Consider the following 16776-nt stretch of genomic DNA (forward strand, 5'->3'; position numbering starts at 1 on the left):
CTATTTCATAAGGCTGTGAGCCAAAGATTCAATAAAACAAGGAAGGGGAAATGCTTCAACAGTGCCTAACACATGGCAAATGCTAGCAATTACACCAATTATGTAAATTTTATTAATAGATAGGTCCATGAGAAAAAGACTATAGAAATATATTAAAATATTAGTTGTGGTTCAGTGTGGAGATGCACCTGTAATCTCGGCCTGTAATCCCAGACATGTAATTCCAGCACTCCAGGAGGGTAAGGCAGGAGGATCACTGTGTTTGAGGCCAGCCTGGCCTACTAGTGAGTTCAAGTCCAGCCTGAAGTGCAAAGCAAGAACTTGACTCAAAAAAAATTTTTTTTCCTGTAATAAACATGCATAAGGGGCTGGGGATTTAGCTCAGCGGCATAAACACGTGCCTTGCAAGCAGGCGGTCGTGAGTTCGATCCCAGGTACCAATTTAAAAAAAAAAAAAGCTTAAAAAAATGCATAACACTGATAATCAGTAAAAAAAGAAAGAAACATAAATTATAACTAGTCATTTTAATACACATTTGTAACAACACAGAAAAATAAACCTTAAAAATATTAAAGAGGTTTTCCCCCCTCTGGTTGATTTTGTTTGTTGGTTTGGTTTTTTTGTTTTTGTTTTCTGAGGTTTTTTTTGGTTTTTGGAGACAGGGTTTCACGACATAGTTCAGATTAGCCTTCAACTCTATATGTAGCCAAGGCTGACCTCAAATTCACAATCCTCCTGCCTCAGCCTCTTGAAAGCTAGGATTATACAAATGCAGATCTTATCTGACTCTCTGGTCTTTTTTTTTTTTTTTTTATCATTTTTAAAAATTTTGTGACATAGTCTAAATCAATGTTGGTAAACTGATGGCATATGTGTGCCACAGCGGGCTGTTTATATCACTGAAAGCTCTAAAACTTTTACCATCACTGGTCTAAATTGTCTGGGTTTGCCTTAGTGTGCCCTCCTATGTCAGCCTCTTGAGTAGCTGACATTACAGGTGTGTGCTACTGCTCTTGTCTAAAACAGTGAAGAGAAAGCTCAGCACAGTGGCATATTCCTGTAGCCCCAGTACTCTAGGAAGCTGAGGCAGGAGAATCACAAGGTCAGGCCCAACCTGGGCAACTTAATGACTTAGCAAGACTCTATCTCAAAAAATTTTTTTAAAAAATGTTAAATGGGTTGGGAATGTACCTTGCTGCAACGGCCATGTGCTCAAATTTTTTTTTTTTTTACTACAAAAGATAAAAATAATATCAAAGGTATATTTATAATGTGCATGCTAATATATTTATAAAGGTATAGAAAGTGGCTGAAATGGGCCACGGATTTAGCTCAGCAGCATAAGTGCCTGACTGGCTGGCAAGCACAAGGTTGTGAGCTTGATCCCTGGTACCAAAAAAGAAAAAAAAAAAAAGGCTGAAAAGATCCCTGCCAAACTACTAGTAAGTTACTCCCAGAAAGGGGAATAAAAAGAGACCTGTCTTTTATCTCCCTCCCTCCTCTCTGTCTCTCTCTTTCTAGTGAGACAGGGTCTCACTATGTAGCCTAGGGTGGCCTTGAACTCCTATGTAACTCAGGCGGGCCTCAAACTCATGGTGATCCTTCTGTCTCATTCTCTGGGGTGCTGGGATTACAAGTGTGCACTACCATGCCGAGCAAGAATCTGACATTAACTTCTGTAGTTTTCTCTTTTATAATAAGCATGCACAACAGCACTCAGGAGGCTAAAGCAAGACAATCACTGCATGCTCAAAAGGACAGCCTAGGCTACAAAGTGAGTTCAAGGCCAGCCTGAACTGCACAGTGAAATCCTGTCTTAAAAAGACAAAAAAAACATGCCGGAGATTTGGCTCGGCAGCATAAGCACCTGCCTGGTAAGCACAAGGTTGTGAGTTCGATCTCCAGTACTAAGAAAAAGAAAAAAACCAAAACAATACAATAACCACGCATCTTCTTTAACATAAAAACAAAATTAAATAACACTATCAGATACAATATGAATGAGAAAGGTCCCTGAGGGGAAAGTAAAGCTCGTGGCTACACACTGTAGCAGATGTGGAGTTCCACAAAGGGCAAATCCCAGGCCTTGTTCAGCTGGTAAGCGTCCTGGACAAGTTCTTTACCCTTGGGAGGCTTCAATATGCCTATCTGTAAAGTGAACTTGATATGTGACTTTCAAATGTTTCTATAGTTTTATTTTCATAAATTTAAAAAGCCACAAAACTCCTTCAGCAACTGTGGTCTTACTAAGATGGAAGCTCAATATGCAAACAGATAAGGGAACATTGCTGGGGAAGATAACGGCTGCGGATCCCACCATCACAGGGGGAAACGGCTTCTTGAGGCTTTGCAAGCACGGGGGACATGCTGACCAGTCCAAGCCACACAAGCATCGAGGGAAAGTCTCGCTGCAACCAAAGCAGGGAAGCGGAAGGACAGAGCCAGGGCGATGCCCAAAGAAACTGCATGCAATATCCTCAACAGCCAGCAGCCAGCAAAACAAGTGTCTCCCTGGGGACAGATGGACCCTGACACCCCAGCCCGACACTCTTCCCGAGGTCAAGCAGAGAACAGCTGTCGCCTGGTCAGCGTTCCTGCTGCTCTCGGGTCACAAACAGGATGTTTGGAAAGAGATGAGTGCAAGTGATCACCGGAAGCCACAACAACCACGTCCAGGTGATGGTCTTCTTCTCCAGCTTCTGGCTTGGCTGTCCCTGCAGACCGGACAAAAAGGCTCTACTTGCTGACTCCCAACGAGGGAGAAAGGATGGAAGCCTTGGAAAATTCAAGACACAAGAGAAGAAGACATCTAAAATGGTAACACGGGGAGGAGATGAGGCCACCAGCTGTTCAGAAGCCATCTCACCCTGAAGACACACCTCAGCTGACCCTCTAGAGTGGTGAAAAAACTACATAGCCACTCCTGGAGACAGAAGACTTGCTGAGACAGGCAGCATGTGACCAAACGCACTCAGGAGGGCCGCCAAACTGGGTCTCTGAGGAATGAGTATACTGTTCCAGGCGTCACGGCCGCTCCTTGACACCCGCTCATCCCCTCAGAGAAGCCAGCCTGACTTGGCTATCCCAGAACACATCAGGGACATCACATCAGAGAACCACTGCAGCCAGCTGTTTAACCATCCGCAGTTCACAGCAGAAATAGCCAGTCCAGAGGAAACCAAGTGCAGACCACTGGACACTCCCATTTCCACCTAAGGAAGAGGAATGCTCCAGGAAACAGGAAATGCCTGGCCAGGACTCTCTGAGCCACTTTAAACAGTGTCCAGGATAGGCCCAACAGGATCAACAGCCCTGGAGAGGGGGTACAACTGCTGGGCCAACTTCTATCTAACAGCTGAGCCCACTCACTGGACATCCACCGGCCTCAGTCCTGAAAAACCAAATTCTTCCTTTCTCTACTGTTCCTGGGAGGTTTACAGACATCCCACTGTATCCTTCATGGCCCAAGCGTGCTGACTTGGAAGTGGATCCCAGAGCTGCTACTGTGGCAGCTCTCAAATATTAACATTAGATGAGTGATTAGTAAAAGCCAAGCCACTGAACAACTACCACTTCCTCCTCAAAGCCACCAGAGGCTCAGAGGAAATGACATATCACAAAACCAAAACCGACCCTCACACCACCACCATTGGGGTATGTCACCTTCACAGCACAGCCCCAAATACTCTCTAACACACAAGGCCATGAAGTATCCTAAGTCACATTCTCTCAGAAAATAACCAAAGTCAGCAAAACAGCCTCCCCCAGGCAGCAAAACAGCCAAGCAGCCACATGTGTGCTAACTGCCCATTGCCAAGGCCACAGAAAACACAGCCCGCAGATATGCGAAGTGGAAATCTGAAGACTGAGAGTCATACCAGAAAGCCAACTCCCAGAGTAGAGAGGACTTGAAGAACAAATGCTAACACATCTTGAGAACTTTAAAAATACTTTAGGAAATGCACCCATTTCCGAGACAAGGAGACAAAGGCTCAGAGTGTAAAATGACCTGCAGAAGTTACACAGGTAACAAGTGGCACAATCAACAGAGACCTAGATGTGATTGATGTCACAGCCTGGGTTCTGTCTGCCTCGCCGTCCTGAGCTAAGAGTCTCTCACTCAGATTCTCCACAGAAGGAAGTGGTTTGCTGGAGGCCTGGAATCACAACGGGTGTCCACAGCTCATACCCATTTAATCATCAACCACCATCAAATATTTATCAGGCAACCACAAAGAGACCAGAAGAACAGAACTTGCTGGATAGAGATATAGGAAAGGTGGATAAAATCCCTGTCCTCAAGGAGTTTACAGGACAGAAGGGGAAGACCAATTTACATTCATGGGTCAAACTATACTAATCAAAGAGGAAGGGTCAACAGACTCCATTAGTTTTAATCAGAAAAAAAGTCTTCTCAAAAGTGGCTATGGTGGCTCACGCCTGTAATCCCAGCACTCAGGAGGCTGAGGTGGGAGGATCCTTTTGAGCTGGAGACCAGCCTGGGCTACAAAGTGAGCTCAAGGCCAGCCTGAACTACATAGTGAGACCCCGTCTCAAAAAAGACACACACAAAAAAGTGGCTACACTAAGTTTTAAAAGGCAGAAGGTGTGGAGAGAGGAAAAGGAGCACACTATTTTCTACAATTTGAACAAAGACCCAGACTGAAGGCAGACCTGAGTGTTTGAGAAGGCTAAAAGTCAAACCTAACTCAGTCAAAGCAGAGGGAGGCTGAGGTCTCAGGAGTGAAAGTTCAAGCCCAACCTGGGCAATTCAGCAACTTAGTAAGACCCTGTCCCCAAATTAAAAAATACCAGCAGGGTTGGGATGCAGCTCAGTGAGAAGGCTCTGTGTTCAATCCTCAGAACAGAAAGGAAAAAAAAAAAAGCTAGTTCAAATATGCAGTTCAAAAAACCCTATAAACTGAGAGCACTGGCACAGACCTATAATTCCAGTAATCTGGGAAGCTGAGGCAGAAGGATTGCAAGTTCAAAGGCCAGCCTGGGTAACACAGTAAAACTGTTTCTCTCAAATTTTTAAAAAGGTAAAAGAGCTAGGAGTTAGCTCTAGTAGAAGTAGCTCAGGTAGGCTGGGCTTTGATTTTCTGATATGCTTGAGCTCATGACGTGCAAGGCAACAGATTCAATCCCTAGCACTGAGGAAAAAAATAGAAAACCTCTAACTAGATTTGGCCACTATGCTTGTTACAAGTACAGGGCAGAAAGAGAGCATTCTTCTGCCCCCAAAGCAGAGGACAGGTAGGAATGAGTATGTGGGAAGGAAGCTAGACTCACAGCAGGAGCAGAAAGGCTTGAATACAAGAGCAGAGGCTGACGTTAGGGCGTTAGGGCGGTCAGCGAAGTTATGCAATTGGCAACAAGTGTCCACTGTAATCAAGTCTGATTTTTTTTGGTCTTTTTGATACAAGGTTCCGCCGTACATGTAGTTCAAGGTGGCCTTGAACGCACTGTGTAGCCCAGGCTGGCCTTGAACCTGCAGTGATCCTCCTGCGTCAGCCTTCCCGCTGCATATACAGGAGTGCACCACCACAACTGGTCTTGGTTTTCTTTTTGCTTCTCTTCTGCCCACTCTGATTCTAGAGAAATTAAACCCAGGACCTCACACATGCCAGACAAGCACTTCACTACTGAGTTATACCCCAATGCCAAATCTCATTTTTCAAAAGAAATGGATTTTATTGTACCAAGGTTTGAACTCAAGACCTTGCACTAGCCAAGCAGGCACTTATGCCGCTGAGCTAAACCAGCAGCTCAAGAAGTGGATTTTTGGGGGCTGGGGATTTAGCTCAGCGGCATAAGCACATGCCTTGTAAGCAGGCAGTCGTGAGTTCGATCCCCGGTACCAATAAAAAGGAAAAAGACAAAAAAAAAAAGTGGATTTTTGAGGTGCAATTTCCTCATGTTTTGAATATTGGCAGCTAATTTGGAAGATTTTAAATACTAGGAAAGTCTAGTAATATCAGTCTGCAGGTCAAATCTGACCCATAATTCCCCATCTCTGTCTCTGGATTTCCAGTATGAAAAACAAAATGATACTAGGTTAGATGCCAGGAGACCTAAGTTCTTGCATCATTATCTGTATCAACACTGGGTGTGTCCCTTTCCCCTTAACCCCTACCCCCCAGTTCCGGTTTAGCTTCCTTGTTTGTAAAATGGGCCTACTGCCCTCAATGACTTCCTGTCAGAATCATATCAAAAATTATGAAGTACATGAAAGCATTCCCTCAACCTTTAAGGGCTGTACAAATGTCCCTTATCTACCACAGGCCAGGAGAAGAGAGGGAGCCATAACACACAAACCAGACAACTGACAAGGCCTTGAAGAGTGTGAAAAGGAAATGAGTTGTGTCTTTCCTGGCATGCAGACAGGAAGAACTGGACAATAGAATCCATACTGGGGCGGAAATAGAAATCTCAGAGTTGCCAACACAAAAGTTCCAAAGAAATCACAAATCCGGGTGTGGTGGTACATGCCTGTAATCCCAGCACTGGGGAGGCTGGAGCAGGAGGATTGCCTCAAATTTGAGGCCAGCCTGGGCTACATAGAGAGAATTCCTTAAAAAAAAAGAAAAAAGAAAAAAGAAAGAAAGAAAGAAAGAAAGACAAACAAAAAAGGTCAAACAGGGCCAGGGATTAGCTCAGACGTGTAAGTGCCTACCTGACAAGTGCCAGGTCACGAGTTCAATTCCTGGTACCAAAAAAAAAAAAAAGGTAAAAAACAAGTAGGTAAAGGGAACAAAATACCAAGGAGAAAACCAGGAAAGTCTAGAGAAATCCTTTGGAAAAACACAAAGAAGACTCCACACAGGGAGATCAGAAAAGGAAGTAGAAAAGGAAGGTATGGAGGGTCTGTGGAGAAGCAACACAGTTTTGCAGAGAAAGGGAAAATATAGCCACTTAAGAGCAGGACACATCAACTAGGCATGGTGGCACATGCCTGTCATCCCAGCACTTGGAAGGCTGAGGCAGGAGGATCACTGCAAATTCAAGGCCAGCCTGAACTAAGAGCAGGACTCTGCAGAAAGAAGGAAAGAAAGAAAGAAAGAAAGAAGAGAAGAAGAGAGGAGAGGAGAGGAGAGGAGAGGAGAGGAGAGGAGAGGAGAGGAGAGGAGAGAAGAGAAGAGAAGAGAAGAGAGAAGAGAAAAGAGGTCAGGGATTTAGCTCAGTGGCTTAAGCACCTGCCTGGCAAGCTCCAAGTGCAAGGCTGTGAGTTCAATACCTGGTACCAAAAAAAAGAAAAGAAAAGAAAGAAAGAGAGAGAGAGAGAAAGAGTAGGACACATGTCAGAAGGTGTAGAAGAACAAGCCAGGCTGTATTCAAAACAGAAAAATAAGCAATATGAAGAAGTTAGGAAAAGGGGGTGGGGGGCAGGGCTCAGTGATAGAGCATTTGTCTAACAAGCACAAGGCCCTGGATCTGATACTTCACAAGAAAACAGAAAAAGAAGTTAGGAAGGGCAGAGAGGAAAAAAAAAGAGAAACCAGAAGGAGTCCACCCAGATGGACCTGCAGATGGAAGCCATGGGGCCACGTCAGGCCGCAGAGGGCCAGATGGGAGATGGTAGGAGGCTGGTGGAGAAGGTATTAGAGGATGTTTCGGGGCGGAAGGAGGGCTGTAAAGGGTGGAGATGATGGCAAATAAAGAGACCTTCGCATGGAGGTGTGCTAAGCACCTCACACGCCTCGCCACTCAGCTTCACCACCCAGGTTGTGGCCTGGTCTTACAACCTGCTTTCCACAGGGCTTCTCTGTTGTTGGAAGAGGCCATGTTATCTACCGCTCATTCAAAAGACACGCCGTGGCTGGGGAGTGTAGTTTGTACTTTGCATGTGCAATACACACATACAAAGTTTGACTACCAGCAATACACACACCAGTAACACATCCAACTTGAAGCTCCTTGAGCCACGCTAGGAAGGAGCCCTCCCCGGAGGCTTCCACCCACCTTACTCAGCTAACCCAGGGTCCTAAGATTCAAAACAGCTGGAAATGTGTGTCCCACTCTCCCCAAGTAGAAAACAGAACAGAACATGGCTGTTTCTGCCAAGTGAGTTCTGAATAAGCTGCATTCCATTTCATTAAAACAATTACCTGAGCCCCAGCCAAGAATTACATAAAGCTTCCTCCCGGCACCACCCCTCCCCCATAAAACACGTCTCACTGCTTCTCACACGGGCCGGGTTAGGCCCTGACACACCACAAGGCCTCACAAAGACCCTGTGGCCCCTCTAAGCACGAGCCTCTGCCTGGACCTTGACTGCTGACAGACATGAGATTCAAAAAAGACCCTCATACAAAACCCTCTTCTCCGCAAGGGCCTCCAGGGGGCCTTAAGTATTAAGGCCCAGCTCTGCTTCTGAGCCTAGGGGCCACTGATGCCAGAGTCCAACTTTTTCCCAAAAACAGATGGGAGGCCCATGTGGCCCAGCTTCGAGTCACCACAGAAGGTGGGGACATGGGGACTGGAGATTGCAGGAGAAGGAGCCCGAAGGCTGGAGAACTCGAATGGACCAGATCAGAGCTACAAACCTACGCCACTGGGACCCTGCTGCCCACAGGCTAATTAAGTGCATGTAGCCACAGATAAAAGGTTCATAATGTGAAACAAAAGGGACCTCTCTCTTTCCCCAGGACTTGCGTTACATGAGGGTTATTTCTGCATGGTGTAAGGACCTGCTCTGCAACCTACATCTCAGACAACCCCTTCAAACTCTGGGTCAGTCTCTCTTGTTCAGCACCTCATCTACTGACGTCACCATGCCCAAATAACTCCCAAACCAACTCTGCATCTACGGAATTAACACTGTTACAGTTTATATCTAGATGTTTTCCCAAGAGTTTCCTGCACTCAAAGGCAGGGCTTTTGGAAGGTGACTGAATTATGGGGCATACAGCTGAATTGATGAAAGGTCTATTTTGTGCACACCTATAATTCCTGCACTCGGGAGGCTGAGACAGGAGGTTCAACGTAAGTTTGAGGCCAGCCTGGACTCCATAGTAAATTCAAGGTCAGTCTGAACTACATGGTGAGACTTTGTCTCAAAAAAAAAAAAAAAATTAATAAAAGAAGGCTCTATCTCCTGTCAGGCCCCTCCCTTGACTTCAGTGGATTTTCCTGTCCACTATGCTTTAAGCAACTCTCCTCTGCCATGCTGTCCTGCCTTGGAGATGGATTGAAACCTCTACATTGGGAACCAAAATAAACTTTTCCAGCTGGGGATTTAGCTCAGCGGCAGAAGCACCTGCCTTGCAAGCGTGCGGTCGTGAGTCTGATACCCAGAAATAAATAAATAAATGTTTCCTCTTTTAATTTGTGGGTGTTGGATATCGTGTCCCAGCAACAAGCAAAGTAACTAAGACATGCGTTGTCTCTCTGGGCTTGTCATTTTTTTCTCTACCTCACTGTGCTCCCACCTCCCCCACTGACAGCCGTCACTGTCATTCGAGGCTCCTGGCCTGTCTTTCTAACACCTCCACAGTCATAGGAAGCCAACAGTCACTCAGGACAACCACAGGCAGATGCAGGACAGAATTCCTGGCCATTGACAATGACTTAGACTGCATTTATGTTGTATTGGGCATTATAAGCAATCTAGAGATGACTTAAACTCTACATGGAAAAATGTTCATAAATTCTCTGCAAATACCAGGCCATTTTATATAATGGATTTGAGCATATAAGGAGTTTAGTATGCAAGAAAGGTCCTGGAGGGTTGGGGATTTAGCTCAGAAGCATAAGTGCCTGCCTGGCAAGCATGAGATTGAGTTCAATCCCCAGTACCAAAGAAAAAAAAAGAAGGGTTCTGCAACCAATCTCTAGTGGATACCCAGTGACTCGGGGTGTGTGTGTGTGTGTGTGTGTTTTAACTATATCATGTAAAACTAAATTACAAAACCCGGCATGGTGGCACAGGCCTGTAATCCCAGCATTCCAGAGGCTGAGACAGGAGGATCATTGCGAGTTCGAGACCAGCCTGGGCTACAAAGTGAGCTCAAGGCCAGCCTGAACTGCATAGAGGAAAAAAAAAAAAAAAAAAAAAAAAAAAAAAGCTGCATACATCATGACATTTCACTCCCAAATACTTTAGCACGCACCTAATAACAATATTCTCTCATAAAACCACAATACCACATTCACACCAGAAACAAGCATTAAAAGGTCATCGTAAGGGAAGATTTAGCCATCGGAGCTCTGCTAGGTTGGCCAACCACAAGTTCTGCTTGCCATTGGCCCAGCATTCAAGGCCTCCCTGGAGAGGCCATTCCTAAACCCCATTAGTTAGGCAATCAGTTCTTTAGCTGGAGAACTTACCAGGATTCAATTGTACCCTGAGACCATATCCAAAGATGTGGATGCAGGCTTAGTAAGGAGACAAACCCTGACTGTTCATTTTGTTTTGTTTTGTTTGTGTTTTGAGACAGCAACTCACTATGTAGTCCACATTAGCCTTAAACTTGCTATGTATCCCAAGCTGACCTTAAACTCATGGTAATCCTCCTGCCTCAGCCTCCTGAGTGCTAGGAGCATGCCCCACTACACTTTCCACTTTAATAAGTTTAAATTGGGGCTGGGGATTTAACTCAGTGGCATAAGCACCTGCCTTGCAAGCACACAGTTGTGAGTTCAATCCCCGGTACTGATAAAAAAAATAACGTTTGTTTTGTCAACATTTTTGAGAAAACTCTTTCTTCTCTCCTTCCCACAAGATACCTTCCACTCTCTACCTTGATACTTTCAACAGCTTTTTCCACTGGAGACAGGGCTGCTCCAAATGGTGATAATGCACCCAACACCCAAAGAAAGACAAGGATGTCTGTGTGAGGAAAGTCAAGGATAGGAGCACAGGAAGGACGCTGTCTCCCAAACAAAAGTGGGGGAGAAGGATCCCAGAGGAGGAACCCAGCTTCTCCCAGCAGCTGTGCTTATAGGCCCACAGCTCTGTCTTAAGGGCAACAGGTGACTGAACAGGTGGTTGGTGAGGTCAGAGCAGGGCCCCCTCCACTGATCCGAAGACAATGCCACCAGCACCCTCTGTCCCATCCTGAGCATAGGATCCCCAGGAAAGGACAAAGAAGAGAGAAGAAGACACAGGAAACAGGGGAAGCACAGATGTGAGAGACTGAACAGAAAATGAGCAGCCAGGGGGGAAGCAGAAAAGATGTTAGGTGTCCTAGAAATAGAAAGCAATCAAATTAACAGGTAACTAAGATCAAATATAGTGTCAAGACAAAAGTAACAAGCTGGGAAAGGTAGCACACATCTGTAATCCCAGCACTTGGGAGGCTGAGGCAGGAGGATCACCATGAGTTCAAGGCAGGCCCGGACTACACAGTAAGTTCAAGGCCAGCCTCAACTACAGCACACAGTAAGACCCTATCTCAAAACAAACAAACAAACAAGAACAGAAGGAAAAAGAATGGTTGGTTACAAGTCCAACTCCATAGTCAAATGACCTGAATTCAAATCCTACCCCCATTAGTCACTAAATGTAGAAATTGGGCAAGTGGGCTGCTTATGCTCTCTGTGATGATGTGGGTAGCCAGAATACTAGTAATAACAAAACCTGCCTCATATGATTGGCCTGACTCACTCTATGTGTGTAAGGCACCCCGCACAGAAGTACTAAATAAATTTAATGGAAAAAGAATTCTATGGGGCTGGGGATTTAGCTCAGCGGCATAAGCGCCTGCCTTGCAAGCAGGCAGTCGTGAGTTCAATCCCTGGTACCAATAAAAAGGAAAAAGACAAAAAAAAATTGTAAAAAAAAAAAAAGAATTCTAAACACTTAAGAAAAAAAAAGTAAGCAGATCATGCACACACCTATAATCCCAGCAACTTGGGACACTGAGGCAGGGGGATCACAAACTTGAGGCCAGGCTGGCCAACTAGGCAAGACCTCAACTCAAAAAAAGAAGTAGGCCGGAGATTTAGCTCTGTAACGTAAGTGCCTACCAGGCAAAGTGAGGTCATGAATTTGATCGACGGTGCAAAAAAAAAAGTTCTACAGGTGTTTGTTTTATTAATGAAGAAATCAAAACTATAACAGGGGGCTGAGGATTTAGCTCAGTGGCATAAGCACCTGCCTTACAAGCAGGCGGTCACGAGTTCGACCCCCAGTACTGATAAAAATAAATAAATAAACACAACAACAGGGGAAAGGCTGGAATGAAGCTAGGAGAAAGCTAGGTGATTTAAGTATACAGGTTGTCTGAAAATGCCAGACTTGTAACTACACTTCTTTACACTTCTGTTAGTGATACATCTGATCTTCAGTGCCTATTGATTTGATTCCTTTATATTTCTAGACACTATCTCTGAACGTGGTAAAGGCTCAAAGGAAGATTCAGAGGTTAGAAACTCCATGCACAATGAATAAATGTCAAAGTGGGGTGCACAAAGCCTCAGCAGAAACTCTGGCCTTTCGTCAGCCTCTTTAGCCATGGGCCTACCCAGGCCCTCCAATCCATGGTCACCATTAAAGAACCCAGAAAAAGGGAATATTGAGATGATTCCTGAACAGACCCTGATCCCATAATAATGGGGCAATGATACCCACAGCCCAAGTCTTTCTGTCTTTGCACTGCAAGCTGTGCGTATCAGAAAGGGCCTCTGCTGAAGAATCAGACACACCAGGGGCTGAATCCCAGCTCAGTTCCTTACTAGTATGTAGCTGACAAAGCACCCATCAACAGGGCACCATCACTCGACAGGCGAATGCTGGCTCTGCCACAGCCCCAGCAGCTGGGTGCCCTGACCCTGGCCTAACACACAGAGGCACCACAGACAGTTGAGCCCAAAGTCCAGACTTTCCATGGAAACAGGGAGGCTCCATAGCCCGGAATGCCCCAGGCAACTCCCCTGCCCCCCCCAGTGCTACCCCCCAAGGACAATGAGGTCCTGTTTTCCAAAGGGTCAAGACTGCTGAGAAGCTGAAAGAAGACATGTCCAGATTCCAGCAGTAACTGGGCATTGCCAACAGCTGGCTGTTCCCCTTGCTAGTGGATGGGAAAGCGAGCTATCAAGTCCTGCACTGGACCCACCCTCTGCCTTTCAGGCCACTTCCTAGGGATGGCCCCCAGGGCAGAAATTTTAGGGTAACTATCAGTTGATCTGCAAGCTTTGTGGTTCATCCCCTAGTTCGTCCCCAGCCCCTACTGCGTTATGATCAAGATCACCAGATCTGGAATTAGATCATTCTAGACTCAAACTCCAGCTCCCCCTTCGAACTTCGCTGAGCTCTGGTTTCTGCATCTAGGAAGCAAAGATAAAACATTTCCCTCTCGGACAGTTTCAATAATACTCGAAAAGTGCTGAGTACAGTGCCTGCCTCCCAGCAAGCATGTGTGATCCTTGTCAGTCTACAGTTGTGACCACCCCACTTTGCATCCAGTACATGAGGAACACGAACAAGGGGGAAGAGAGGGGTTGGGGAAAAAAACAGGATCAGAGTGCATCTCAGTGTTGTAGGAACTCTGTCCAGGAAACTCCGGCCAGAACACGAACAGTGATCTCCCAGCCAAACCAGCATCTAAACAGTAATAAAAAAAAAAGCCAGCAAGCAGCCACCCGGCAGCACAAGTGGAGAGAACACACAGAGAAGGGCAGGACATGCTGTGTTTATGTTTTTCTGCCCAAAGAGCTATAAATTTGTAACTTATTAAACAGCACATGGCGATTCTGTCACTGGCCACTATGGGGAGGGGAAGAGTTTTTTTGTTGTTGTTTTTTTTTTTTTTTTTTAAAGACCAAAAAACAAAGTCATAAAGGAATCTTGGCTCTCCTGGCCTTGCCACAGGAGACCACCGTAAAGTCCCTGCGGTACTGGAGATGAGGAAGCTCACAGCTGACAGCACTCTAAGGAGAAAAATAAAAACAAGAGGCCTGGCCTTTGTGTCCACCCTAACTAAAGAAAACAGCTGACAGGCAGTGTGCTGAGCAGCCATCCAGACAGCTGACAGGGCCTGGGCTCAGAGGCAAATTCCTCTCCCCTCCAGCACACCCGATTCTTCCCACCCCAGACTCCGGTCAGCCAGGCGTGGCTGGTCCCCTGGTAGCTCTGGCCAAGGAAGTGAGGAAGCCAGGACACAAGCAACTTGCAGAGCCTCTGAGGAAGGTGGCAGAAGTCACAGGTGGCAGACCCTGCCCACTGCAACCCTTCTTCAAGTGCCTGGGAGCCCTCTTCCCACAAAACAACCTCTTGTACACAAGAGTTGCAGATCAAGAAGTTAGGAACTGGGCTCCCAGGCATGATTTTGTCATAGTAGAGCCGCGCAGCTTTTGATGGGAGAATCAAGTCTCTCTTGTTCTCACTGTCCTCAATTTATAAAAGACAGGTAGTCATGTCAGCAGTGGCCTTAGGGAGATCTTACAAGAGAGTTGTTGTGAAGATGAGACAAATCTGGGCATGGGGAAAGTACTCCATAAACAGCAAATTTCAATTCCAACAATCCCCTGTGCCAGGACACTCTCTTTCCTGGCCCTAAATGGAAGACCGTCAGAAGACAGGAATTCCGGACTTTGTGAACTCTACAAAGACTTTCTCAGTCCTTCAAACAACACCACGACTGTCCAGAAGGAACAGAATCCTATCACCACGTTAGAAACTGTAACTCCGTTCCCTAGTTGCAACTGAGAAAGCACTGAGACTTTCAGATCCTGATTCAAAGCACATGCCCCAGCCTCCTTTCTGCTTAGTTATTTTTATGTGAAAAAAAATACCTGCCTGAAGCCAAGCCAACCTTGAGTGTTGGGAAAATGGGTGCCAAGCCTGGCCCAACGGCAGAACTGTGCTTGGCAGGCATCATATTTTGCAAAACAGACAGGACCCTACACCAACCTCCCTCTTCCAGAACCTCCCAGGGCCACCCCATTCCACAGTTCTGTCTGATGAATCTGCTTCTCAGAGCCCGGGACAGAGGAGGCATCAGTTGGTCACACAAGCCACTTACAGTCCAAAGAGGGAAGACAAGGGTCCTACAGAGAAGAAACTTTCCCCTGTACATTCTTCCCAGCTCAGCGACATGGGGGAGCAGAGAGAAGCAGTGAATCCTCTGCTATGGGATTCACACCACTCACTAAAGTCATTCTTAGAGCTCTGGCATGAAGCCTCTTGGGTTCAAAATCCACTTCTAGGAGACACTTTCCTTTTCCTGAAGCAACACCAGATCAAGAATGGACTGAAAAGAGCAGCCTCAGGGCTCCAATAACATGAAAACAGTAAAACTCTGTTCCAGGCATCCTGTCCTCCTTACCTGTGTGGCTGCCAACAGGGCCTGATGCTGGGGGTAGAGGACCCTGCCAGCCAGGGCCTGTTCAGAGATGGCCATACCTTCTGGCCTGCTTCCCACTTCATTACTCTGGCATTTCACCAGGATGGGAGAATGATGGGGAGGGAGCACGACTCCCCGACTGTCTTCATTTATAGGACCACAAATGAAGAAAAGAGAGACCTGTCCCAGGGGGATGGATGGCTGGTCACTACTGACACTACTGGTCACTTAGTGGAGTGATTGGTCCATGAAACAGGGTGATCAGACTCGAAATGAGGGGTTTTCTGGAGTAGACTGGGAAACTTGTCATTTGGAACCGGGGGTGTGGTCATCACAGGTTCACCACTAGCTTGTAAATCTGACTTGTAAAATGAAAGAAGTGGTCTCCCACGGTCTACTCCTTGGGGGGAGGTGTCAGTCTGGAGTGGGGGACTACTTAGAGGGAGAGGAGTGATCCCCAGAAGTGAAGGACCAGCCCATGATAATGTATAAAGAGAAGGATCCTCGAATTGGGGAGTAGATCTGTGTGAGGTGGGGGTGGGGATCGGTCTGTGAGGTGAGGGTCCAGTACCAGATGAAGCGGTCTGGTGCCAGGGGCAGGGGTCCCGTTCTGAAGCCGACGGCGTGGGCCCCTGGGGATGAGCTGGTCCTGGGCCCGGGAAGGGAGACAAGGTTGGGTCGCCATGGTCCGGGGTCCCAAGGTGGGGCTGTCCCCAGGCGGAGGGCAGCGATGGTGAGGACGGCGATGGGGGTGGCCTGGCCTGGGAGGCCCAAAGCGGGATCCCGGCTCCGCGGCGCCCTGACCCGCAGGGACAGGAACAGGGGCCCCGGCCGCAGGGGGTGGGATCCTGCGGCCCCCGCCGCTCGCTCCCGCCAGCCCTGCCCGGGACCGCGCGCCCCTGGCCGCTTCCTCCGTCAGCCTCTGGCTCACTCACCCAGATCGTCCATGGTGGGGCCGCGGGCGCAGGGATCCGGCTCGGCGTGCTGCTCGCTGCCCGTCCCGGAGCTGCTGCTCTCCGCCCGGCAACTTTTACGCCGCCAGCCTTGGCCCAGAACGGAACGCGCCGCCGCCGCGCGCGCCCGCGCCCCCCGCGCCCCGCCCCCGCCGCGGCCGCGAACATCTTGCCCCGCCCCACGAGCGCACTGGACACACCCCGCCGCGCTCGCAAGCCAGTTGGCCACGCCTCCCGCGCACGATGGGCACGCCCCTCCACTCGCGGGCGCGCGCCGAAGGCCGGACTGGGGGCGGCGCTGGGTGTGGCTGCGGCGCCCCCTGGTGGACAACCGGGCAAGTGGGAACCCCCTCAGGGCTCCAGTCCCTTGCGCTACTCTCTTGGCCTGACCTTCAAGTAGACAGATGTGTCAGTCACTCTTTCATCGTATGCTTCCGTATCCACTGGAAAGGCTGATTCTCCCAGTAACTCCCTTCCCTAGATCAATACCAGGCAAGGGCTGGTGCCTTCGGAGGCTCTTTCCTGGGGTCACTTT

At 47.6% G+C, this 16776-nt stretch overlaps 1 protein-coding gene across 7 annotated transcripts in view; it reads right to left on the reverse strand.

Annotated features, from left to right (window-relative positions):
• The window catches only part of Pxn (paxillin), a 52783-nt gene extending 36394 nt beyond the window's left edge, over nucleotides 1-16389 (reverse strand). For 3 of the 7 annotated variants that reach the window (XM_063225760.1, XM_063225758.1, XM_063225757.1), the window contains exon 1: nucleotides 16224-16384. In XM_063225760.1, the coding sequence (XP_063081830.1) occupies nucleotides 16224-16236 (13 nt within the window). In that variant the 5' untranslated portion in view covers nucleotides 16237-16384. Of the gene's footprint in view, nucleotides 1-16223 lie in introns of all 7 variants that reach the window. The other 4 variants (XM_063225762.1, XM_063225761.1, XM_063225759.1 and 1 more) reach the window with 2 other exon arrangements.
• Between the last annotated feature and the right edge of the window lie 387 nt (nucleotides 16390-16776).

Source organism: Cavia porcellus, unplaced genomic scaffold, assembly GCF_034190915.1.
Source record: "Cavia porcellus strain 051 isolate PalLab524CR breed Dunkin Hartley unplaced genomic scaffold, mCavPor4.1 scaffold_16, whole genome shotgun sequence".
Classification (NCBI taxonomy): Eukaryota; Metazoa; Chordata; class Mammalia; order Rodentia; family Caviidae; genus Cavia; species Cavia porcellus.